Raw genomic sequence first — 26,675 nt, forward strand, 5'->3', positions numbered from 1 at the left:
CTCTTCAGATCCTCTGCTCAATTTTTTTTTTTTTTTTTTTTTTTTTTTTTGTGGTACGTGGGCCTCTCACTGTTGTGGCCTCTCCCGTTGCGGAGCACAGGCTCCAGACGTGCAGGCTCAGCGGCCATGGCTCATGGGCCCAGCCGTGCCGCGGCATGTGGGATCTTCCCGGACCGGGGCACGAACGCGTTTCCCCTGCATCAGCAGGCGGACTCTCAACCACTGCGCCACCCGGGAAGCCCCCTCTGCTCATTTTTTAATCTGGTTGTTTGTTTGTTTGTTGTTGAGTTGTATGAGTTCCTTGTATATTTTAGATATTAGCCTCTTATCACACACATGATTTGCAAATTTCTTCTCCCATTTAGTAGGTTGCCTTTTCATTTCCTTCGCTTTGCGGAAGCTTTTTAGTTTGATGTGGTCCTATTTGTTTATTTTTGCCTTTGTTTCCCTTGCCTTTGGAGTAAGATCCACAAAAGCATTGCTAACGCTGATGTCAAGGAGGTAATGTTTTCTTCTAGGGTTTTTATGGTTTCAGGTCTTACATTCAAGTCTTTAATCCATTTTGAGCTGATTTTTGTGTATGGTGTAAGATAGTGGTCTAGATTCATTCTTTTGCATGTGGGTGTCCAGTTTTCCCAGCACCATTTATTGAAGAAACTGTTCTTTCTCCATTGTATATTCTTGGCTCCTTTGTTGTAAATTAATCGTCTATATGTGTGTAGGTTCATTTCTGTGCTCTCAATTCTGTTCCACTGATGTGTTTGTTTCTATACCACTACCATACTGTTTTGAGTACCATAACTTTGTAGTGCAGTTTGAAATTAGGGAGTGTGATACCTTCAGCTCTGTTCTTTCTCAAGATTTCTTTGGCTATTCAGGGTCTTTTGTGGTTCCATACAAACTTTAGAGCTAGTTTTCTAAATAGAACTATAGTTCTATGAAAAAAGCCATTGTAATTTTGGTCAGGCTTGCGTTGAATTTGTAGGTTGCTTTGGGTGTTCTGGTGTTCCTTGTTCTTTAAGGCTCAGGATACAGCTGTTTTACCCTCTCATGTCTCTACTAGGAAATGAGTTCCTCCTTGCAGAGTTTAGGGTAGATTGATGAGATTATATCTGCAGAGTGGCTTTATCTCTTTGGGTGAGGCCCCCTTTGCAAGTGCACATTTTCCTCATCATGACTATTTGTGCCTCTATGAAATACTGCCAAAGGGAACAAGAGGGGCCTGCCAGAAAGAGAAGTTTCTTAGGGCAAGAGATGAAAAAGAAATGGAGCAAAGGGTAAGATTTTAAAAAAAAAGAAGAAAAAGAAGAAAGAAAAGTAATTGCAAGAAAGAAATTAGAACAATTATATAAACAGAGATTGGCTTCAAGGACACAGGGCTAAAATCCCAGACTCAGAGGAAGGCAGGCCGTGGGTGAGAAGAAAAACACAACAAAACCCTCTGAGAGTTAGAATGGCAAATTCTCCAGGGCTGATTGGAGAGGTTCCAGAATAGGAGCTTTAGGCAGACTACATTTAAAGAAAAGAAAAAAGAAATGAAAATGGAAAAGCAAAATTCCCAATATGCCTTTGCATTTTTGACTGTATCTCCCAGAAAAGAGTTTTTAGCCGTAAGATATTGGATATCAATGGGAGAGTAATACACATGCAATATAATGGCATAAATAGAATATAAATAGTGATTATGGATTTTGCAGCCCACTAAAGAAGTTTATTATGTTTCTTTTTCTTTTTTAAGAAGAACCCTGAAGAACCTTTTTTTAAAAAAAACCCATTGCTGCACATGGGTTTTCTCTAGTTGTGGCGATCGGGGTCTACTCTGCATTGCGGTGTGCGGGCGTCTCATCGCGGTGGCTTCTACTGTTGCGGAGCCCAGGCTCTAGGCCCGTGGGCTTCCGTAGTTGTGGCGTGTTCTTGTATGCAGTTCCTCTTCCTTTTCAACTCATTCCTGTGTGCTCTAGACAAAGCTACTTTCAGCTCGCTCCTTCTTTTCACTAAAATGAGAGTGGCCTGTGTTAGGTTGTCTTGTGTGTCATGATTGATGGCTGGCATCCTTTCTGTGAATAAAGCCTATGATCTTAATGACTTCAGGAGTTCACATCAGAAACATGTATCACAGCATGAAGCTAACTTAGACTTTGAACTTGCAAGTGATGATGAATTCGACAACTGGGTTTGCAGTTAAATGTTTTTTTAAAGCCTATGAACAAAACATGTTTTGATGTGGATGTTTTCATTAAATAAACTGAGCAGTTGATCACTTATGCACTTTTTTGTTGTGGGTATAAATTAAGTTTCTGTTTTTCTATAAGAAGCATCTTGAGATCACAGAACAGGTGACTTGGGGGTCCTGAGACACTGTTATGGAGTTAGATGGTCAACTCAGGTAGCAATACCCAGTACTTTGGGGGCAGTGTTGCTTGCTTACTCCTTACTATCTGGAGGTGAGAGAGAAAAGAGGGTGTCTCTGGAAACAGCCATTCCTGAATGCTGGCTTCTTTGGGAGCTTCCCAGTGGTGTGGCGTGTGGTGAATTTGCCCAGCTGCTTTAGGGACCTTGCCAGCCCCACTGTAGCTAGCTCTTCTGCTCCCCTCACCCTCCCACCTACACCCCTAGGCCTTGCCCTGAGCCTCTCCCCTCCCGGGAGAGAGGTTCCGCATCTGTGCCTGATTTAAATATCCATGCTAGATATTTGCAGTCAGTGAATCTAGAAGGGCCAGTAGGGACCTGGTTTAATTCCCACACTAACCATGGCCCAGGGACTGCAGCTCTGGTCTCTTGATTCTTAGTGTAGTTCTTGTGCTTGTTCAGCAAACATGTGAGTACCTACTGGACATCAGTTATGGGTATAATACTGAACAAGACCACAAATTTCATGCTTTGGGCAGCCAACAGAGCCCAGAACATATAGACAAGTCACCAGGCAAATTAACAAAAAGAATGGGGGGTATAAAGAAATCTGGGAGGAGCACCTGATCCTGTCCCAAGGGTCTGGAGCAGTCCAACAAAAAACTATAATGCGAGCTACATATGTTATTTTAGTTCGCCTGCTAGCCATATTTTAAAAATAAAAAGCAATTGTGAAATTTAATAGTATATTCTGCTTAACCCAATATATCCAAAGTAGTATCGTTTCAATATGTAATCAATTTTTTAAAATTATTAATGAAACATTTTATATATTTCTCCTATTAAGTGTTCGAAAACTGATGTGTATTTTACACTTACAGCACACCTCAGTTCAGACTCGCCACATTTCCAGTGTTCAATAGCTATATGTGGTGAGTATCTACCGTATTGGACAGAGCAGATTGATAGACTGTTTCTCGGAGGATGAACCATTAAGCCAGAAGGATAATAAGTCAGCTGGGAGAATGAATGGAGAGCTGGAGAAGGCTTCTAGGCTTCAGGGGCCAGAAATCTTAAACCCTCCAAGATAAGAGAAGGCAGATATCTCTCAGGAAATGTGTGGAATTCATTGCAGCCTCTCTTGGAGTACAAGGGTTGCCATGTATAGGGACTCAGAAGTTAGGCACAGGAGTAGGTTGGAGAGAATGAACATGAGTTCAGTTTTGGATGTGCTGAGTTTGAGTTGCCTGTGGACAACCAAGTGGAGGTGTGAGATGGTAAGGAATTCAGAGACCTCACTGTGGACTGGACTAGAGTGCAGAAGCTTCCAGAAGGAGGTGAGAATTTAACCAGCATTTTAAAGGATGGCTAGAGTCAATGCCTTGTACCCCACATGGAGTATAGGTTCCACTGAGTTGGAGTTCTCAGTTTTTGTCATTCAACACAGAGGAGCAGACACAATAAAGTTCATTATTAGAACCATCACAAGTTTAGGCACACCAATTCAGCCTGTATGTTTCCTTCACACCTCACTATCTTCCATAAACAAAGTACGGCTCCTTGTCATGCCTGAATGGCATTTGGATGTAAGATACCAGAGCCTTTATTGGAATATTTATATTCTAATCTTTCATGAAATGAAGGTCAATTCCCCTGTGCTTTAGGGGAATTGTGTAAATTTTAAATTTTTAGGAAAGAACATTCACTGAAATGCACAGTTTTTACCGTGTAGTTTTGTGGTCCATGCCTAAGTCAAGTATACTGAATTTAATCACACTTATTAGTCTTTTTCACCCAAATTGTTTCTAAGTTTTTTTTTTTTTAATCCTCTAAATTTACATATAAACTTCTGATACAGAATCTGGTTTTGGGCAAAAGTACAATTTTTTGATTTTTTTTTTTTTTTTTTTTTTAGTGAGAGGAAAGTAAATAGCATGCTATACCCATAAAAATTAAATACATTTATTTGAAAGGGCCAATGACTCACCAGCATCTTGGAAACTCCTTTCTGCCATGATCTTAGCAACTAGTAGGAGTGGTATGGACTCACAATTGCAAAAGTATGGAATTTGTTGCGCCAGTAGAATGATAGTAAATGAATGTAATGCTGAGCATCAGAACTTACGGTGGACGAATAAGACAGTTTGGAAAGGATTTGACTTAATCTCCTTTCCAGAGGCAATGACAGAAGGTGTATATTTTTATTCCATTCTTAAAAATTGATGAACCTAAAGGATGAAATTTTAAAAGAAAGAAAGAAGTTAATTGCTTACAAAAGGCAATTACTGCCTCTTCCTGCTGGGTCCTTGGAGCCCAGCTAAGACTGTAAAATACCAGATGAGTGGGGCTGCTGGGGCAGAAGGAGAAATACACAGGCCGCCCATAAACCTGCGTGCCAATGGCTGTGTTTCTGGGTTGTTTGCATTGGAAAGGGCACGGACTGTGCTCTTATCTCTGCTATGGCTTGGAAGTAAAGATTCACCAAGGATTGGTAGTGCTAATATCATGTATTTTATGGCTGCAATTCATTATGGAGCCTCTTGTAAAATCCCCGTCAAGGGGCTTCCCTGGTGGCGCAGTGGTTGAGAGTCCGCCTGCCGATGCAGGGGACACGGGTTCGTGCCCCGGTCCGGGAAGATCCCACGTGCCGCGGAGCGGCTGGGCCCGTGCGCTGTGGCCGCTGAGCCTGCGTGTCCGGAGCCTGTGCTCCGCAACGGGCGAGGACACATGGTGAGAGGCCTGCGTACCACACACAAAAAAAAAAAAAAAAAAAAAAAAATCCCCGTCACACAAAATGGCTGTAAGAGCCACTTTTCGTTTTGCTGCCAAAAGGACCATTTGGTTTCTGCTAATTTCGTTACAGGTATAATCAGATGATGTTTGCTTATTGCTCTCGGTAATTTCACTGTCCTAAATACCACAGCTTCAATTGTGCCCTAGAAAAACTCCAGAGTTGAGTTTCATTCAACTCTGTTCATTGAGCTCCAAGTTTAGGCAAATCCTATGCTGGTGGTCCATGACTTACTCGGATATAAGGAAGTTTGGAACCTGTGAGAGAACTGTATATCTGTAGGATACAGGGCCACTTATGCCATAAAATGAATGACGTCAACTGGACTTGTACTACTCTTCGTACAAGTAGGGTCTCCAGAGAGACCCTGGAGATCTCTCTCTCTTTCTCTCTCTCTCACTGCCCTCCCAGCCTCCCCACGCTCCCATCCCCCATCTAGAGTGCACTGTAATATAGGAGCAGTAGAAGTGATGTCCGGAAGGTGCTCATTACTCTGGAGCAGAGGTTGGCACGCTTTTTCTGTAAAGATCCAGATAGCAAATATTTTAGAATTTGCAGGCCACATAGTCTCTGTCAAATTATTCAACTCTGCCATTTTCACACCAAAGCAGCCATAGACATTACTTCAATCAATGGGCATGGCCATGTTCCACTAAAATTTCAATTACAAAACAGGCAGTGGGCCGAGCCCAGGAGCTGTGGTTTGCTGACCACTGATGTGGGGAATAGAGGGAGGAGACAGCACCGCTGGCTGTGAGTCCAGCCTCCTTTGGGAAGGAGGCAGCAGAGGAAACGGTTCTAACAGGATGGATACGATTTCCCTAGGGATACCTGTTTTCAATCTAGTTTGTTCTTGGTTGCTTTCAAATTATTTTATGGATACGTTTCCTATCATCAGCTTTTGTACATGTTCCTGGAGAACCATGACCAAGTGATCGTTTTGTGTTCTTACAAAGTTTAGGTGAGGTCTAAGACACAATATGTGCTCAATAAATCCTTTTGGAGGGAAGTAGGGTAGAGGCTTCGAGGAAAGTTTCCCAGAGCTTTCAAACTCTGCTCTGCTAAAGAATCAATATCTCAGGCAAAGATTAGGGCCAAGCCATGGCTGGTGTACCTTGTCTGGAGTTGTGGCTGCTGATATGGTTTCTAAGATAGACACTGACCCCAGGATACTGCCAAGAGAAGGGAGCCCTTTGATTCCAGATCGTAAGGGACGCTCTCTGCTCATTTTGAAAGGAAAGGAGTTACAGCTCCATTTAATGGAGATGACCTTGAATGTGAGGTGCTACCTTTGTTCAGGGGACATACTTTGTTATATTTTCCTCATTCAGACCAGTCCGCATGGACTCTTTTGCCTTGATCTGGGTCTCCCAAGGTCAGTGTCAGATAAGGAGTAGGTTCTGACGTCCATCCTGGTAAATCCCTGCCAGACTGACCTCAGTGGCGTCACAGACACCTGTCAACTGCTATCCATCTAGGAGCCCCAAGTTGAAACCTCCAACAGAAATAGTTTACTTCCTGTTTCTAAAACATGCTAAGGCTCACTACTCAAAGTGTGCTCCTGGGACCAGCAGCATCAGTACTACCTGGGAGCTCTTTAGAAATATAGACTCTTGAGCCCCACCCTAGCCTTGCTGAATCTGAACCCGAAGCGTAACAAAATGCTCAGCTAATTCGTGTGCACCTTAAAGTTGGAGAAGCTGTTTTGTAAGAGGCACTTTTCATCATAAAAGGCTTTTCAGCACTGTTCTAATAGATGTATCATTTAGTTGCTAAAATCTCTTTCCTGGAAATAGTAACAGTTGTAGTATTTATTATCATTGTCAGAGGAACAGATTTTTAAGACTTGTCTAATAAAAACTTAGCATGTCCGACACGGTTACAATATAGATCTTTCCCACTTGCCAGTCTGCATGCTTTGTAAATAAATGTCTTCCTTGTTGTGGAAGTAATTACTCCAAGATGTAGAAATACTGAGCGCTTACTGTCTTCCCAGTATTTTCAGCTCATTGCTTCTCTATGACACATCTTGGGAAATACATGATGGGTTTTGTCCTACTTTATAAAATGATTGTGTTTGGACATAAAAATGTAGCAGAGCTTACATGTGGCCATTATTTGAGTTAGGCAAGGAATTTCTGGATCTTTCTCTGTCTTCAGTGATAACATGCCTACCTTTGGAGCAGAGGAAATGAAAAATATGAATGAACTCCAAATGGAAGCTGGGGAAGATGGACAGAAACTAAGCAACCCTAGTAGTGTTACTCGGCACCATTTAGAATATGTTTTCTCCTTCGGATCTTCCCAGTTGTTTCAAGACCAAAAAAACAGTAGTAGGGTGGTGCCGAGTGGCAGATAGATCTTTTCAAGTGTATCTGTTCATGTCCTCTATGAGGTTTCTTGTGTTCTCCACCCTTACACATTTTGGATGCCCTTGAAAATGTGTAGATATTGAGAAATCTAGGGAAATAATGAATTCCCCTTTGATATCTGGGCAGGGAGTATTTTAAAAATTTAAATTGCTGCAGTTTGCATCATGTACACAAATTTGTTGCTTCTGTATTAATCACTGAGGAAAATGAAGAGAAGCCATGAAACTGCTTGGTGCGTTCAGACTTGTGACAGGGTGAGGCGATGGTCATGTAAATGCGGGAACAAAGCCATGCGTCTCTGTATGAAATAGCGCTAAATGAAAAGCCACCAGAAATCTTCCTAGAATTAGAGAAAAAGAAAGCATACTAGGGAATTCCTTGGCGGTCCAGTGGTTAGGACTCTGCACTTTCACTGGCAAGGGCCCGGGTTCCATCCCTGGTTGGGGAACTAAGATCCCACAAGCTGTGCGACATGGCAAAAAAAAAGCACACTAAGACGATGTGTCTTGTTGATATTATAAATAACCCATTAAAAATATCACACATGCAGTCTAGCTCTGGGGAAGGGAGCCAGACAACACATTTTCGCATTCCAGCATGCTTAGGTGTGCCAGAGTGTGCTGTAACTCTCTGGCTTCCCGTGTTAAGGGTGTCAGCAGGTGCAGTCTAAACATCTGTTCTTTAAGGATTATAAATCAGCAGTAAAGGAAGAAGTCTCCAGCAGGCACTGAAATAGCAAACCAAACTCGAGCGTATTTTCAATGGAAAATAGACACATTTTTGCTTGGAAAATGAATGACCTTTGGTGGTTTAAAAATGTGAATAAGGCTAAAACAGTGGTAGATATTATTAGGCATCGTACATCTTGATAATAAAACCCTCTTATAGCATCACATTTGAAAACCCTAAGAAAAATCAGCTCATGATACTCTTTCTACAAGCCCCCCAAAATCTTGATTTGAATTTTGGAAAGCAGCCGCTATAGCAAGTTTTTCTTTACAATTTTAGACTGCCTACATACTACATATTTGAAACACCACTCATCAGATAGTGGCCCTATTTATAAGACAAGATCAATGGTTCACAGGTTTAAAACTCCCCGTAAATACTCAGCTATGTGATGGATTGAACTATAATGTTCTACCTTTGGATCAAATGCTGTGAAAAATAGGAATTTTGCGGAATTTGTGTATCTGGGTTTCTTTCTATCCTGTTAAAGATTATGGCCTTTTAGAAAGAGACCTGTTTAGCTGATGGAGGTTAACATTTTGGAGCTTGAAGGGACCTCAGAAATCATCTAGTCCAGCGCCTTCATGCTACAGATCAGACTCTCGAGGGACAGAAATATAAATGACTTTTCCAAGGTGCTACTGTAAATCAGGGGTCAGCAACTGTGGCCAATGAGCCAAATACAAATTTTGGTGGGCGGCGGGTGAATAACGTTTTTTTGGAGCACAGCTGTGCCCGTTAGTTTACACATTGTCCGTGGCTACTAAAGATCCAGCGGCAGAGCTGAGTAAATACTGCAGAGACCACAGGACGCTTGAAGCTGAAAATATTTACTATCGATTCTTTATAGGAAATGTTTGCTGACCCCTGCTATAAATGGTAGACTTAGAACTTATTCTCATGCCTTCCAGGCCAGTGTTCTTCTGTATTCTTTTTCACTTTTAGTTCCCAAAGGGTACATATATAGTCAATGCACTTTCTTCTTCTCTCTCTTCACTTTTATAATCTGTTTCCTTTTATTTCTGCTGGTACCTAATTGAGGATAATTTTTAAGTAATATTTAATTATCTTACTCAGAATGAAAAAGAAAACTTAATGGAATGAGAGATAGCTCTTAGGTACACTTTTAACATAGGATTCTAAAGTCATTAAGCAAGTCTAAGAAGATTAAGAAAACTACAGTCCATATAAGTACATACTTTATATGTTAATCCCTAAAAATTTAAAAATGATCAGAATATATGTGCATGTCCCCAGCAGACAGTGCAAATATAATTTTCAAATGGAGAGCTAACTCCGAAAGTATTTGAATTGTTCATATACGGTTCATGAGGATGTTCCCTGGGAAGCCAGTTGGACTTCTCTGAGCTTGGTGAGTAGCAGTGTTAGGTCATGAGTCATCTGTAAAATAAGTCAAATATGAACATGAGTGCTGCCTCTCAAAATGATGTGTTTGCAAAAGCGTTTTCACAACACATTTGAAAATTAGATTAGGCTGTTTGGTAGGTGCAGCCAATGCTGGGTTTCATTACTCATATAATCACTGTTCAGTTCTATGACATGCTGCATTTGCTGGGTCCTGAGGGTGTGTTCGGGTTCCATATTACAGCTCAGAGCGAAAGACTGGGCCCGAGGTGAAGGAGGACATGTATTTAATGGTCAGTATGGCTGAAATTGTTGTCCATGTGGGCTAAATAGAGAGGTGTAAGGAAGACTTCCCTGTTTCCTGATGCCTGAATTTCCCCACGTGGGACTCCTACCTGAGGAGTTTCAGTGAAAGCTCAGGGCAAAGCCCAGTGTCCAGACCACGCCTAGGTAGGGTGAGCCACGAGGCCAGCCTTCCTCATCAATGTTACCAACTCCTATCTGCTTGTCACAGCTCTAGCTCTGCACCAGGACTGGCACAAAAGTCCTCAAAAACATGTTTTGAATGATTGATTGAATGAGTGAATGTACCGTCACGAGGGCACCTGGTGCTTGGAAAAGAAAAAGAGTGCTCAGACTACATTATAGCGCAGAGAGTAAGAACTGTACTCTAGGGTTGTGACATCATACGCAAGGCCGACCCCAGAACCTTGCAGAGAGGAGTCCATGCTCAGTGAATGTTTGTTGATTGACCTCACAAGTCTCTCTTTGTAGAGGCTTGGCTGTACAATGCCCTTTGTGTCCACTCGGAATCCTCTCTTCATCCGGATGGGCCAATCTTCCCTCCAGTAATTAGCTCAACGCAACTGTCCTGTTTTTTCAAGAGATTCCTTTGCCAGCTCAGATCCCTTCTGGTCTGGCGTTCTCTAGCAAAGGTGAACAACCTAGTCTGGCTGTGCCCAGGATCCTGGCACATCAAGACATCTGTGAGGGGCTTTTTAGCTGGGGTAGAATGTTCTTTGATATCAAAACCCTCGTTGCGATGCCTGCTGTGTGCCCGTGCCGGCTCCCCCTTGCCCATCCTGCCCTAACAACCAGAGAGTGGGAGCCTCTCATCTGTGACTGGCTCGTTTCCTCATCATCAATTCTAGGACCCTTTTTGTTCTTTCTTCAGGTTGCTGCTAAGTTATTAATTTATGTTCCCATCTTGAACTCTGCCCTTTGAAAAATCCTAGGAGTCTTTGGGGCCCAGTCCCAGCTGCCTACAATCATGGCCCTTGGATGAAAGATTCTAGGGACTTGTGTGTCAGCTCAAGTCACACATAGTATCTGGTGCACAAGTACCATTGCCAGACCCTGTGTGAACTCCTGGAGTCACATTTGAAGAGGCTCTATGGTGTGATTTATAAACAGTGGCCATTATCGATGGATTTTGAAGCAAAAGTTTGCATCATCGTTTCTCGAGTCTTAAATTTATGATAATGTTGCACCTTTAAAACATGATTGAATAAAGAGACAGGATAACTGAATGCACAGGGTAAAGCTTGATTGGATACCAAATCAAATCCCCAAAAAAATCTATGAAGGAAAAGTATTAGGATAATTGGGGAAATTTGAATATGGACTGTATATTAGATAATATTGTATCAATATTAAATTTGAGTGCAATATGGTATTATGGTTTTAAAGGGGAGTATCCTTTTTCTTAAGAGAGAGTTGCTGCAGAATTTTGGGGTGAAATGTCCTGATGTCTATTGGTTCAAGTAAACATTTCACATATGTAAACGGAGACAGAGGGAGTGGACAAAGGAGTGAAGGGAGAGGGGATAAAACCAAATGTTGAAAAATACGAATAATTGATAAACCTAGGGCATAGTTTCTCCACCTCCACATTCTTGACATCTGGGGCTAAATCATTGTTGCAGGGCCGTCCTGTGCACTGTGGGATATTTAGTGGCATCCCTGGCCTCTACCCACTAGATGCCAGTAGCACACCACCACCCCCAGTTGCGACAACCAAAAATGTCTCCCGTCACTGCCAAATGTCCACTGGGGGGCAAAATCGCCCCTTGTTGCGGACCTCTGCTCTAGGTGATGAGCACAAGGATGACTGTTGCCCTCAACTTTTCTGTGACTGAGATTTTACAGAATGAGAAGTCGGGGGAGCACATAATCCTGGTAACGATTGGGAGCTTGTCATCGGTGAAGAGCCGTTTCCAGCTACGGAAACCTTGAACTAGAGAAATGAAAACGACCTTCTATCAAGGACACTGATGAAGGCTTAAACATTTGGTGTTAGTGAGGTTTAGATTTAAGGCCTTTGATTTTGATCTGGGGCCTCCGAATTGCAATTTTGTCTTCACAAAAGCAGGAGGCTTTCAGGAATGCCGAGGCAGCAAGTTCCTATCTCGGCGTTGCCTTCTGGGCTGCAGGGTCCTGTCTGTTGAAATCCTGGACCTGCCTAGTCACTGTCATATGGCTCCTTTTGGAGGATGCTCCAGAGTTTGACTGCTGTTCATTCATTCATTCGTCTGTTCAAACAAATGCTATTATAAAACAGTTTCCGTGTGCCAAATCCTGCCCTCAGTTCTGATGTAAAAAAAGGGACTGTTGTTTTGGATCCAATTACGTCGAGTGTGGGCTTGTTGGTCATGGCTGAATTCAGAGGCAAATCCCGTGAGTCCCACGTCTGTACATTTTCATCATGCAGAGACATAGATTCCCCCTAGCCATTCAACAATAGAAGGTGACATGCACAAGTTATATTACTGCTTCCATGCATGTATGTGCCCCATCGAAAGCAATGATAAAATTCCTATTTCTGTACTACTTCACAGCCCTCAGGAAACCAAGTATAACAGGACACGTCAGTTAACAAACAGTATATGTTGCACACCTACCATTGCCAAATGTGGATTCCAGGGTTCTAAACATGAAGGAGACTCGCCCCTGTCCTAAGGAAATCACAGTTGGGTAAGAGAATCACAATTGGCAAGAGAGAATTCCAGTTGAAGGTGGCAAGGCTAATTAGAAGAGTTCAAGTTGCAATGACTGTATTAACAAATAAGTGTTTATTGAGCACCAACTATGTGCAGTGGGTAGAATTTTGTAAAGTGGTATTAACGCTCAAGAGCTTACAATCTAGGAAGACGTGTATCCCCACAGTTATCGGTAATTATACAAGGTAGACGCTACCTCAGTAGTGCAAACAGTCGCTTCCCACGAGCATAGGGAAACGAGATAATGATTTTAGGGCAGGGGATTCAGGGACTGCTTTCTGCAGTGGTAGCATTTGATATGCGTTTTGGAAGATTCATCATTTTTGGATAGATATGGAGAGGTCAGGGAGTTGGAGTGGGGGAAGGAGAACGTTTTAACCAGAGGGAATAGCATGAACGAAGACATGGAGATATGAACATGGGAAACACGCGTGTTCAGGGAATATAGGTGAGTTAGTTTAAAAGTAGCAGCATATTCTTAGCAAAATTAGTAGGTTGCTCGGCTGGAAAAGAAGATCTGGGCCAGATGATTGAGGGTGTTTATTTTCTGTGTTGACGTGATGTATTACGAGCACCTAGAACAGCACGTGGTACATACAAGGTGCTCAACCAGCATTTGTTATATGCGTTGTAGGCAGGGAGCTATGGTGGCGTTTGTTTCTGGTTTTGTTTTGTTTTGTTTGCCACGCTGCGCGGCATGCATGGGATCTTAGTTCCCCGACCAGGGATTGAACCCGTGCCCCCTACATTGGAAGTGCGGGGTCTTAACCACTGGACCGCCAGGGAAGTGCCGGGGAGCTCTGGTTTTAATGCCTAAGATTCTAGGCCAGGACCATCATGTACCTTGGATTCCTTTATGAGTGCAGTTTCCATTGAACATCTCCTGTGTGCTGACACTAGTCTGAGCAACAGAGATAGAAAGATGGAGGATACGTGGTCCTGGCCTCACGGGGGTGCACCGAGTATAGCATCTGCACCTGGCATCACGTGCTTACCCGGGAGCCACACCTACAGGCTCGTGAGCACATAGTCCAGCGTTCCAGTGAGAGGGGCTCCAGACCATTGGCTGACTGTTCCCACAGTTAGCTCTGTAACACCCCTCAGGGCATCCTTGGCCAGCCCGGCCTGTCTGCATCTATTTTCTCCTGTACAGTACAGGGCTAATTATAATTGTCCTCCCAGATTCACGGTCGGCTATATATGTGGCCTCAGAGTCTTAGGATGTCTTGAGCGCGTCACCGGCTTGTTTACAGAGTGAGGCTCAAGTGTGTATGTGCAAATTTGGGGAAGGAGAACCAGTTAGCTTAAATTTAATTCTCCTGGTAATTCTCCCACATACGCAATTGGGAAACAAGTAATTCAGCAGGCTGGTGAGAGGTTTGCAGTGAAAACCATGGATATATAATCGCACAATTAGTTTTATTGTGTGGGTTGGTAAATTATGCAACCAAGCAGATGAAAATAATCAGAAAAATGTTTAAATTTGGTAATGAAAATATACATCCAAATGTTTTTACTGTAGTTAAACTCCTGATTAATAATACATTTCTGCTTGACTAAAATGATTTTGTAATGAATATATTTTTAAGTTTCTGCTTTTATGAGGCTTAGTATTAATATGTAAATTAGTTTTGAATTGCCTGCTTTTCCCCCTTTACTGTATTTTCCTGTCCTCCGTGTCAAAACAGAAGTGAAATCTTCACGGTAGTTGGCGGGATGATTCTGTCTTCTGTGTGTGCAAGGCCTTGATGTTATTTTCACCCTATCAACATTGCTTTCTTCACGTGCACTTGCCCTAGGAGCTGCTAATAATGGGCTATAGGATGGAAAGCTGTTACCTCTTGTATAAGATTGCGATGCTGTTAGTACTGTAGTAACGCCTGATCGCATGAAGAGGTTTAGTTCTGAGACGGGAGAGAATACACCTAATTCAGAAGGTGTCTGTGTCTCAACGGCATGATTAACTGGAACCAAAAGGCTGGGGGGGTGGGCGGATGTCAGTCTGTTCCTCACTGATCCATGGGGACAAGAAACCTTGAAGAGCAGGAACCCCTCCAGCCCCAGTGGGGCCCACCAGGCTGGTCACCAAAGGAACAAGGCTGCCACCAAATTTGGAGTTTTTAAAATTCATCCAGAATCATCTTTTGTTCATTTTTCTCACTCCCTCTGCTTCCTTTACCTCAACCCACATTGCACGTCAACCTTGAAGGTCATCTGCTTGCATGCTGTGTGAAGTTCTGAATTCTGTAGGTTTTCGGGTACCGTAACCCTGCCACCATTTAGAGCAAAATAAATGAGGAAGTGCTTTAAGTCTTGTAATACCATATTTAGCACTCTATAACTTGGGTTATTCTGAAAATCATCTTGGTGAGTCCAAAGAGATAAGGATAATCAAATTCTGGGTCACGTTTTATTTTACTGAATTTGTATAGGGTCATTCGATATCGGGGATGAATAACTGAATAACTGTGGCTTAGGTTTTCTCATACATGAAACGGACCTGAAAATTCATTTCTGAACACCAAGTTCAGAGGACACAGCTTCATCCTGGCTACTGGTCCTAAGTATTACCAGGTATATGAGGAAGCCCATGAGTTGAAGTTACACTTAATTATGATACAGTGTGATTTAGAGGGAATTTGAATCAGGAAGCCTCGGGGTTCAGTCCTGGATACCCTTTGCATCAGATGAGTTTGGGTGGCCTCTGCCCTTCTCTGCCCATTTCCATCCCTCGTACATTCTATGTGAAACACGGTGTTTGTCTCCCAACAAGATCGCGGTGCCTATTTCCCCCAGTGAAGAAAAGCTGGTAACTTCACCAAACGCTGAGCAAGTTATACCTTCTCTCTGCGCCTCGGTTTCTTCCTCTTTATAATGGAAACACTAATGCTTTATCAGGCATTTTGTTACATGCTGAGACAGGCTTGTGAATATCTAAAGAAATAGTGTATATAGAAGTGCTGTTTAAACTATTTGGTCAAATACAAAAGTTATTTCCATTACTATTATGACTGCCACTTATAACACAACATACCATTTGATGAGACTATTCTAAATGAGTCAAGCACTGCAGGGCTGTACGTATCTCATCTCTGCATAACATCACCATGAGGTGGATGTTATTATTTCCATTTCACATGCAAAACCAAAACCCAGAAAGGCCAAGTAATTCACCCAAAGCCGTGAAGCTATTAAGTGACTGTGAATTCTGATGTAAAGATGGATTCTCTCCGATGTAAAGATGCATTCTACTTATCGTAATTAGGCTTTAAGTGGAAACATTGAGAAGGCTTTTTTTCCCCCGCTAAAGTGTATTGAGCACCTACAAGAACCGTGCTAAGAACTGTACATTCATCACTTGGTTTATTCTTGACGACAACTCTGCGAGCTAAGCAGGGGCACTTGCCATTTGTGATGGGGCCACCCTGTGCATTGCAGGATGTGTAGTGGCATCCTCGGCCTCTACCCACTAGATGCCAGGAGTACCGCTTCCCCTGGTTATGACGACCAAAAGTGTCTCCAGATGTTGCCACGTGTCTCGGGAGGGAATCATTGAGTGAGACCAATTCTGTTTTACATGTGAAGAAAATAAGACCCAAAGAATTGAGAGTCCAGAGTCACAAAGCTAGTAAGTGGCAGAATTTGAGTCTGTCTGACTTGGGAGTTGGGAACCGGGCCTCACATTCCTTCTCCCCTACAGCATCCCTTTATCCGTTACTGAGGTGTGTTTCCAGCGGCCCGCGGGTGGTCTCTAATAAACTGCTTCTCCCAGAGAAGATCTGCCATCAAGATTTGGCCCAGGATGTAGAGGCATGCACGCAGGCAGTGACCATGGGTTGCCTCCTCGAATGGTCTCAGCATAAATAGTTCTGTACCTTTGCCTGTGCCCTTCGTAGCTGCTCTCACTTCTTATGAAATATAAAGATCTTTTTTGTCCAGGACAGTTTCAATCTGTTGCAAATATAACACAAAGTTGCAAACCAGTTCAGGCAGTTGTTGGGAGTTTCTGGGATGACTTAAATAGCCCTGCCAATGTAGGTCGCTATTTTTAAGGCTGAGCTAAGCCTTTGAAAGTGGTTCACACAGCCATGATCTCAGGTTGAAGTCACAGAACATGAGAGCTGCAAGGAATCTCAAAGCCTGGCCTGAGACAAGTGGAAATTGACCCTCGGCACCATGGATACACACACACACATGACTCCTGGTTAAAAAACAAAACGAATTTCTGATATTTGCTTCTACTTCTGCTGAACTCATCCACTTCTTAACTTACAGGAAGGTGTAACTGTTTGCTTCAGCCCCTTCCTACCCTGCTCTTGCCAGACTGGAAAAAAGTAGATGACTGAGCCTTTCACCCTTCTGCTGTTTTGAGAATGGATGAAGCCATTTATACTTGTGTAACCACCCCAAGTCTTATATTCTCTTGAGGGTTAGGTAGAGATTTACTTAGCAGAGAATTTATAGCACATACTATAATACTATGTGGCGGGCAGCATACTGAAATCTTTACAAAATGCATTTTGTCACCCCAAGATGCGGTCCTATTACCACCATTTTACAGAGGAGGAGCTGGACTGAGGGGTTTAGAGAGGTTGAGTAACGCACTCGAGATTATGAAAAATAAATGCCTGAATTGAAGAGAGTCTGATTGTAACTCGGTGGTTCTCAAACTCAAGTGGGCACCGGCGTAGCCTGGAGGCTGGTTAAACCCAGATTGCTGAGTCAGCCGCATCCCCAGAATTTCGGGTTTAGTAGGTCTTGGATGGGGCCCAAGAATTTGCGTTTCTAACAGGTTCATGGGTGATGCCGCCACTGGTCCACAGACCACGCCTGGCAAACCTCCTGCTCCAGCTTGCGTGCTCTTGACCGCCACAGGCTGCCTCTCCTACGTCTTGTGAGCGAAAAGCAATGGTAGAATGACTGGGCAGTAGCAGCCGTGTCGGGCTATAAATCCCTGAGGCCTGGCCTCATCCGCACATGTTCTGACTCGAATGGCGTGGCCTTGGTCCCAGGCATCTGTCGTTTACAAGTTCCCCCATGTGGTTGCAGTGTGTGGTGAGGCTTCACAGGCTTTGCTGATTAGGCAGCACTTAGCAGACTTTAGTGGGTATGTGAACCCCCTAGGGCTGTTTACTGAATGCGGATTTTACATTGCACACAGACACCCAGGAGAAACCCGTGCCGCTGGACTTCAGCCCAAACTTGGAGTAGCAAGGACTAGTATTTCCCAGACCTCATGCTTGCCAGGTAAAATATAGGATGCCTGGTTCAATTTGAATTTTTGATAAATAGCAAATAATTATTTTTTAGTATAACTATGTCCCAAATGTTGCATGGGATGTACTTATACTAAAAATTATTTGAAATTCAATTTAAGTGTGCATTCTATATTTCGTTTTGCTTTTTGCTGAATTTAGCAACCCTACTTTAAGGTAAGAGTCATCGGGATTACTTGTTTCAACACACACACGCACACACTCACACACACACGCACGCACACACACTCACTCATGGATTCCTGGTTGTAATTCAGACCTGCTGAATCATAATTTCTAGAGCCTGGTAATCGTTAACAAAAACTGCAAGATGGGTTCTTGTCAGCTCAATTTGGGAGATACAGAAAATGATGGCTTTTGACCACTTGTAATCCTCATGCACCCCCAGACGCATATTAGGAGGTTGTTGTCTGTTTTGAATCTAGTCAAGTAGCTGAGGGTACTTCTTTTCACATTTTAGACTCATTGGTAGCAGTATTCAGTTCTGCTACTAAGGTAAAGACAAATCAGAAAGACTCTAGGCTACGATATTTTAGCCTCTTTGATACTCCCAGAGAATCTGGGTGCTCGTTTATTTGAGGGTCTGGAGTAGGGTTTGTAGATAAAATACAGGATACCCCGTTAAATTTGAATTTAAGATAAATGATGAAAAATTTGTTTAGTGTAAGTATTCCTCAGTATTAGGTGAGATACACTGATGCTAAAAAATTGATATTTGTGTGAAATTCACATTTAACTGGGTGTCCCGTGTTTGTAGTTGCTAAATCTGGCAAACCCTAGGCTACAGGGGTCCTTTCAGATAATCTCCATGGGGCCAACCTGCATGCCGGCAGCTGAGCAGAGCTGCAGGGTTCCTATTTACAGGACAGTCTTTAGCCTCCACAGAGGGAGTCAAGAGAACCTTTGAGGCTAATAGGTCTTTGGACAAGAAAGGTAAGACCTCATTCAAAGAGGAGAAATCTGAAGAGGCCTCAGCCCCTGGGAAGGATGCCCAGGAACTCAGAGTGGACTCTTTCTGAAATGGGGGGAAATAAAGGGCATGCGTCTCACACTGGGACACAGGGTCAGTGTTACAGCCAGAAGTGAGGAGTTCTGCACAGGACTGTATTTTCATAGCAGCACCTGGTCCATCCTGAGGATAATCTCTGCATCTGAGGCGGCTCTAAAGCAAAAGGCCCAGAAGACTCCACATTTATGTGCACTGGCCCCGCCGCTGCTCTCCAGGGGCCAGGTCTTTGCACTCCTGGTAGGAAAAAACTGTCTTTCTGTTGCACTGGGGTGGGGGGCAATTGGGAGTGGTAGACAGTTTGGTGCAGCCACAGAGATGGGAACCAGGAAAGGAGGTCCCCGGAGCATCTTCCCAGTGGAGAGCAACTGCCTGCTTCCAAGGTTGTATATTGGGGTGGACTTCCCAGTAACCACACCACAGAGACATAGGAGCCAAACCCCTCCTTAATTTTGACCTTCGTCGTTGATTTGAGGATATATGGTCAGATACTTAGAAAAGAGGTTTTTGGGGTTTTTTTTCCTACTGGCACTTTAATTTGCTTTTAATTTTAATTTGCTAAGTTCTGTGAATGTCATTCCGACCCGTGTATTTTATGTCAACACATTAACAGGTAAACATGTAGTCGTGTCTGATTCTAATTATTCAATGATTTGTTTTATATCAGTTGATGTCCCTTGCCCCTAATTAACTCAATGAGTGTTTTTTCCAGTATTAGCACTGTATTTGGTGTTTCATGACAAAAGGCTTTATTTGAAAACATCTCGCTGAACTATTGGGTTTTTTTTTTACTATTTCCTGAACACACCTTACGGGACAGAATGTAGTTTATAATAAAATTCAGGCTCCCTCTTGCTCATTATTATAACCCTGTATTTTACATGTAAATTATATTAGGAAGCCAGCCTCTTTCTTTTAGTGATTTAGACTTCAGGGGGAAAAAAGAGAATGAAAGGAAAGAAAAGAGAAAAGAAAAGAAGACAGTTTATTTGTTTTTAATAAGTTCGCCCCCTCTGGGAAAGATGAACATTCTGATACTGGACGTAATTTAGTAATCCGGAATAAATTGTTGCATTCTCTATATAGGCCTCCTTTCACTTACAGGAATGTTCTGTGCGTCATCTCTTACTGTAGCTTTGCTTTTGCTTTTGCAAAACTTTTTAACAACAGTATACACTGTGTTCATACCTCGAAGGGCTTGGTCCGAATGCATCCTCTGCTGCTGTGGAGAAATTGGCGGGCTTTTGGTAGAACCTCAGGGGGACCAAGCCATGGGCTCTCACTGCAGGCAAGCAGCTTGCTCTTCAAACACCACCAGGGGAAACTGCCACTGCTGGCTTGGGTGTAGAGAAGAGGAACAAAAACTTGGCATGTCTGTTCGTGTAATAGTCCACGGGTGGGAATTAGCCCTGTGGTGGGCCTCTAAGTTGGCGGGACCTGTGTTAAATTTGTGAACTCTTTTGCTCCCCACGCTTTCTGAAGGGTGTGGGAAAACTGAAAGGAAGTTAAAGAAAGGCAACGAAGGTCATTAAAATTCTGCAAACTAGTTCCTCTCCAGAAAACTTACAGGAAGTGGGGCTGGTTTCCATTGAGGAGAAGCATCGGTTCATGGTCAGCTGTGTGAGTTGGGTGAGGGTGGAGGTCGGGGGTGGAATGCCCTGCATCCTGGGAAGTTCAAAGCCTCCCCTCCTCACAGACAGGTTGACACCCCTGATTTGGATGTTTGCTGCAGGAGGGCTGCCATGGACAGTTGTACAAGCTGTGTGTCTTATGCCTGGTGCAGGGGGTGGGGCGCCTCTTTCTAAGGGCTCCCAGGTTCACTATTGAGATGCTGACTGTGAGGCCCTGGAAGTGTCCTCACTGCTCCCCGAACACACACATATACACTTTGGTTCCTGTCTGCAATTTGGAACCACGTAGAACATCTAACAGGCCATCCAGAGTGGGGAACTTCACCTGGAGCCAAAGGACAAATGACGAAGGATGTTGGTTGATCCTAAAATGACAGCATGTATTTCCTTCCCACGGTTGAGCTTGGAAGGAGTCTTTGATGTTCATGAGAGAACAGTGGAATTTCTGCAGGTCCCAGGCAGCAGAGGAGCGGCCATGATTCAGCAATGTTCCAGAAACTGGGCTTAGGCCTCTGGATGGGAATTGTCACTGTGCAACACTGCCCATCTCAGCTGCTTGTCACGTGAAGTCACTCCCTTTTTCCTCTTGTTCTTGGAAAGGCTTCTAGAAAATTCTCCGTAACCTACCCTTTCATGTTGCCGACGAGTCACATTTCAGGTGTGGACTAGAAACTGTAAAAGTTAATGTGTGGATTTTCATTGCCACATAAATGGAGAGTTTGTCTAAGGCTTTATGACCAGTCACCTTGACTGGAGTATGGTTAATATGAGTGGAAATTTTGTATTTTGGTCACAGGAGTCCAGAAAACTGAGGCTTGGGGTTCTTTGTTTAAGATCCATAAAAACAGGAATCTATTTTCATTTGTGCATTTGTATTGTGGTGTGATATCTGTTTATATGCCAAACCGTCCTAATGTCTGGTCCCAGGAATGCCTAGTGTCGTGGAAAGCGTGCTAAACGTTTGTTCAGAATTGGCTTGTGTGTCCTCAGGAAAGTTACCTAAGCTTTGTGAGCCATTCATCGTCTCCTCATCTGTAAAACGAGATGAGTATACTTAGCTCACAGGGCAGCTGGGAACAGCTTGCAGGATACTATAAAGAAAGATACTGAGCGTGCCACCTGACACAAAAACATTCTAATCGTTCATTTTGTCAGCTGAGGACACAGCCCGTAACGGAGACGAGCAAGTCCTGTGCCCCTTCTGGGGTTTGTCTCAGAAGAAGTGTTCCGGAGTCAGGTGTAATGATGCCTTGCTTTTCTTTTTTCCAGCCACAGGACAAAGTCTTCAGGCTGGCCACCTCCCTCGGGAACCTGGGGCTTGAACCAGGTGCCGCCCTATGGATGGGAGATGACGGCAAACCGGGATGGACGAGACTGCTTCATCAAGTAGGTTGAACACTCGGCATAAATAGTTTAATCTTTGGCTTTGGGGATGTCTCTGTTTTGACCCTTGGCTCAGGAGAATTAGCATACTTAAACTGAGGACTCCTAGGCACTTGGAGGCCATGACTCAAGCAGGTGATCCCCTGGGCCTTCCATATCTTGTGACATGAGGTTGCTTTGTTCTTGGACACGCGCCATCTTAGGCTCAGAATTCCCAGGGTATCAGGTACTCCTGGGCCAGAGCAAACATGTATGTTATTGAATCCTGGGCCAGTTGTACTGATTGTCCGAGGCTAGTAACTAAAGTTTGACATGGAGGAGGGTCATTTGGAAAGCCTTGTAGAAATGGTTAAGACAGGAATGTTACTGGCTCATCTGCAACTAGAAAAATCAGCTGAAAGGATTATGTGCTTTACAGGTTGTACTATAAATTGGTCCCACTAACATTGGCTGAGGTTTTGGATTTTTTGTGGTGCTCTTTTTTTTTTTTAATTGTGGTAAAATATATATTACATAACGGTTATGTTATTTATGTTATATATATAATGGTTCTATTGTATGTAACATAATGGTAGATTTTATGTACCATCTTAACTGCCTTTAGGTGTACAATTCAGTGACATTAAGTACATTCACAATGTTTTGTAACTCTCACCACTTTCATCTTCCAGACCTTTTTCATCTTATGCAACAGAAACTCTGTCTCTATTAAACAAGAGTTTCCCACTCCCCCTCCCTCCAGCACCTGGTACCTCATATAAGTGAAATCATACAGTATTTGTACTTTTTTATCTGGCTTATTTTACTTAGCATAATGTCCTCAAGGTTCATCCATGTTGTAGAACATCTATGAATTTCATTCCTTTTAAGGCTGAATAATATTTCATTGTGTGGATAGATTACTTTTTTTAATCCATTTATCTGTCAGGGGACATTTGAGTTGTTTCCACCTTTTTGCTCCTGTGAATAATGCTGCTGTGAACGTTGGTATACAAGTATCTGTTTGCATCCCTGCTTTTAATTCTTTTGGGTATATACCTGGCAGTGGAATTGCTGGGTCATACGGTACTTTGATGTTTACTTTTTTCGAGAATGACCAAAGTCTTTTTCACAGAGGTTGCAGTGCTCTGGTTTTTTGCAGTTGTATGAAAAAAGTGCTTATATTGCACCTCTCAAAACAGCAAGAGTTCACACTGTTTGCTTCTCCAAAGTGAAATATTCTTAATTATGAGAAGTTAGTGAAACAGATTTGAAATCAGGAAGCATGGTTGGCCTACCCTGATACAAGTGAGCAGAGGTTGGAGGCCAAGGGGGGAAAAATCTTTCAATACCACAGGCTTGATTCTTTGTTCCAACCAGGCTGACTATGGACTGATTAGCAAATATAGGATCTATGTGATGTAGGGGATCATTTTTATAAAAATAGAAGTATCTGCCAAGATTGATTTTTGAGTATTTGGTCTTTTGGACAGCCCAGCACCTCTAAATTAGGGCTGTTGGAAAGTAGCTAGGGAAAAACTCACGTGAGTGTTGTCAGTGGTTTCCTAGTCTCTGCAGCCCAGATCTCTCCCATTCCTAGATTTGCAGAGGGGAGAGGACCTCTCTTAAGAGTACGGTTGGTGGCTGAGGGGCTTGTTTCCTGGGTCCATCCTGAAAAGATTAAAGTTGACCTTGAATCTGATCCACTCCAGGGAGCCTGTGTGAAGTGACCCTCTGGCTCTTCAAGGCTTTCCTGAGGATGTGCTCATAGAGAAATTATGGTGGAAATCTTGGCAGTGGGGACGGAATCTCTCAGAAAGCTCAAAGACACGAAGAAAGGCCAACGGTTTGTTTACATCCTAGATTCTGATTCGTTAATTTTACTTTATTATTGTTATTTTTAATTAATTTATTTATTTTTGGCTGCGTTGGGTCTTCGTTACTGTGTGCGGGCTTTCTCTAGTTGCGGTGAGCAGGGACTACTCTTCACTGCGGTGCGTGGGCTTCTCATTGTGGTGGCTTCTCTTGTTGCAGAGCACGGGCTCTAGGCGTGCAGGCTTCAGTAGTTGTGGCACGTGGGCTCAGTAGTTGTGGCTTGCGGGCTCTAGAGAGCAGGCTCAGTAGTTGTGGGGCACGGGCTTAGTTGCTCCACGGCATGTGAGATCTTCCCGGGCCAGGGCTCGAACCCGTGTCCCTTGCATTGGCAGGCAGATTCTTAACCACTGTGCCACCAGGGAAGCCCTGATTCATTAATTTTAATAGTTTGCCTAAGTCCCTCATAATGGTAGAAAGATGATATTATTTGATATTATATTGTGCCATCTGTTTTGTAACATGGTTATGAATTTACGTAATTGGCACAGTTGAGGTGGCCTAGATGCTTTAACTCAAAACAATAAAAATTTCTGCCAAAGAAATGTAGTTTTAAAAGACATGGATTATGAATTTAGGAAGGTACAGCTCAGTCTTCTCTGATTAAGATGGATTTTTCCTTGTCCCTGGTTGGATTGAGGTTCCTGTGTATTCCAAGCCATTTGATCAATAGCCAGAAACCCAAACTATGGCCTATTGTTTAGAGATTCTGGGATCCCCAGCTAGCTCTACAGGTATGCATTTCCATCAATGTCATTGGCATTTTTAAGGGCCAGCCCAGGTGTCAATTTAACATTTACACTGGCCGGATGCCAGCTGTTGCAACATGAAAGAGCAGATCAGCAACTTCATAGAGAAACCTGCACTGATTACTAAACAGCAAGTTTTAAAACCAAAGTCACTGGTGTCACTTTTTTAAATCCGTGGAGCTTTTTTACTTGAAAAGTAAATTTCCACAGTCCTGTCAGAGACACTGTTTTAAGATGTCAAGAATGGTACTTCTGGTACAAGTGCTTGTTGTTTCTTTGTCACTAATGAGTTTTATAAATAATGAGAATCATTCTGATTTTTTCTCTTACCTATTGAGCGATGTCCGTTACAAAGAGGTACTCTAATTACCAAAGTTTCCAGGGAGCCTGGTTTGCGGTATGGAGTATATCTCTACTCATTAGTTTTAGAAGTTAAAAGAACAATTTGGAAACTAATCTGTGGTTGGTAATTAGCATCTTTGCATTTAATTTCCCACTCTTACATTTTCCCTTTGAAAGAGATGTCTTCTTTTTTTATCTTGTCTTAAGAGCTAAATGATAACTCACATCAGACAATTCTTTCTGATGGAGGTACAGCTACTTTTAAGTGATGGACGAAGCTATGGGAGGAACCAGGGTTCACCTGTTCAAAGTTAGAGTGTCGGAGTTGATAATGAGATAATTCTATTGTTATGAATCTTTCAGAATATGACCCAGGGTAGTTCAAAGTGTGTTCAAATTTCATCTTTCCTTTCCTATCCCCAGTTATTTAGAGTAGGGCTGGATAATCTGTCTTCTATTGAGTTACTAATCCATAGGGTTAAACATTTTTTAAATGCCATTATACACATGATAATGTACATTTGTATGATTTTGTATAGTCTGCAGACTAGTGATTCTCAACCTTGGCTACACATTGGAATAGCCCAAGGAGCAGTAAAATACCGTGATGCCTGGGTGTCTCAGTCCATTTGGGCTGCTATAATAAAATACCAGAGACTGGTGGCTTAAACACAGAAATTTATTTCTCACAGATCTGGAGGATGTGAAGTCCAAGATCACGGTGCTAGCGTGGTCGGCTTCTTGGTGAGGGCCCTCTTCCTGGCTTGGAGAGAGCTGCCTTCTTGCTTTATCCTCACATAGAGAGAGGATAGGAGAAGAGAAATCACCTCTCTGTGTCTCTTCTTATAAAAATACTAATCTCGTTATCAGGGCTCCACTCTCATGACCTAATTACCTCCCAAAAGGCCCCATCTCCTAATACCGTCACATTGGGGATTAGGGTTTTAACATAAGAATTTGGGGGAACACAAACATTCGGTCCATAGCACTGGATCTGGGATAGAGCCTAGGAATAGAGTTTCAGAAACTCCTCAGCTGATTCTAATGAACAGCTACTGTGGCTGCTCTGAAGCACTTTTTTTGCATTAATGCGGAATAATTACCCCATTTTCTAGATGCTAAAACTGAATCTCAGACTAATCAAAAGGCTTTCCCAAAGTTTACACACATGTACCAAGTCGCAAACTACTGCTCGTTCAAATACACTGGATTCTCCGTTAAGAAAGGACAAGTTTTGTTGGTATTCTTAGAGAAATACAAATTACAGTTTTTTGAGGAGCAAAGAACATTGTGTAAGAAACATGACAGATACAAAATAAAAATTTCTTGGTCCTTATTATTACCAGTTAAGAGAGCAGAAGAAGGGAAGGGAGAGAAGCAGATGGGAAGAGAGAAACTACCAAGAGAAGAGTCTCGGGAAAGAGAGCGTCCTGGTGAGAAATGGCTAATAGAGGGAGCAATGGACGGCCAGAGAAATTAAGAGAAATAGAGAAAGTGAGGTACTCTGAGATGGTTCTTATAATAATAGCATCAATAAATAATAGATGGAGGTGGATATAGATATAGTTGTAGATATGAGAAGAGATACAGATGTAGATAAAGTTATGGAGTATAATTACAGAGAGATTGATACAGATATAGATGGCTATAAATATACAGAGTTGTAGATATAGCTATCAATGGATATAGAATATAGATAGAGATGGATGGACAGACCAGTGACCGTACAACCAGCTTTGCCCAGGAGGGTCCTGGTTTAGGGGTGTTGTTCTCACATAATTACTGGTGGCATCTCCCTTTGCTCTCAGAGTGTTCTGGTTTAGATAACATAA

General features: G+C 42.8%; 1 protein-coding gene across 1 annotated transcript in view; it reads left to right on the forward strand.

Moving 5' to 3' along the window:
• The window catches only part of FRMPD4 (FERM and PDZ domain containing 4), an 852,755-nt gene that overhangs the window by 650,208 nt on the left and 175,872 nt on the right, over positions 1–26,675 (forward strand). The window contains exon 8 of the mRNA XM_079910629.1: positions 21,788–21,904. Within this exon, the coding sequence (XP_079766755.1) occupies positions 21,788–21,904 (117 nt within the window). The remainder of the gene's footprint in view (positions 1–21,787; positions 21,905–26,675) is intronic.

Source organism: Stenella coeruleoalba (genome assembly GCF_951394435.1).
Source record: "Stenella coeruleoalba genome assembly, chromosome: X".
Classification (NCBI taxonomy): domain Eukaryota; kingdom Metazoa; phylum Chordata; class Mammalia; order Artiodactyla; family Delphinidae; genus Stenella; species Stenella coeruleoalba.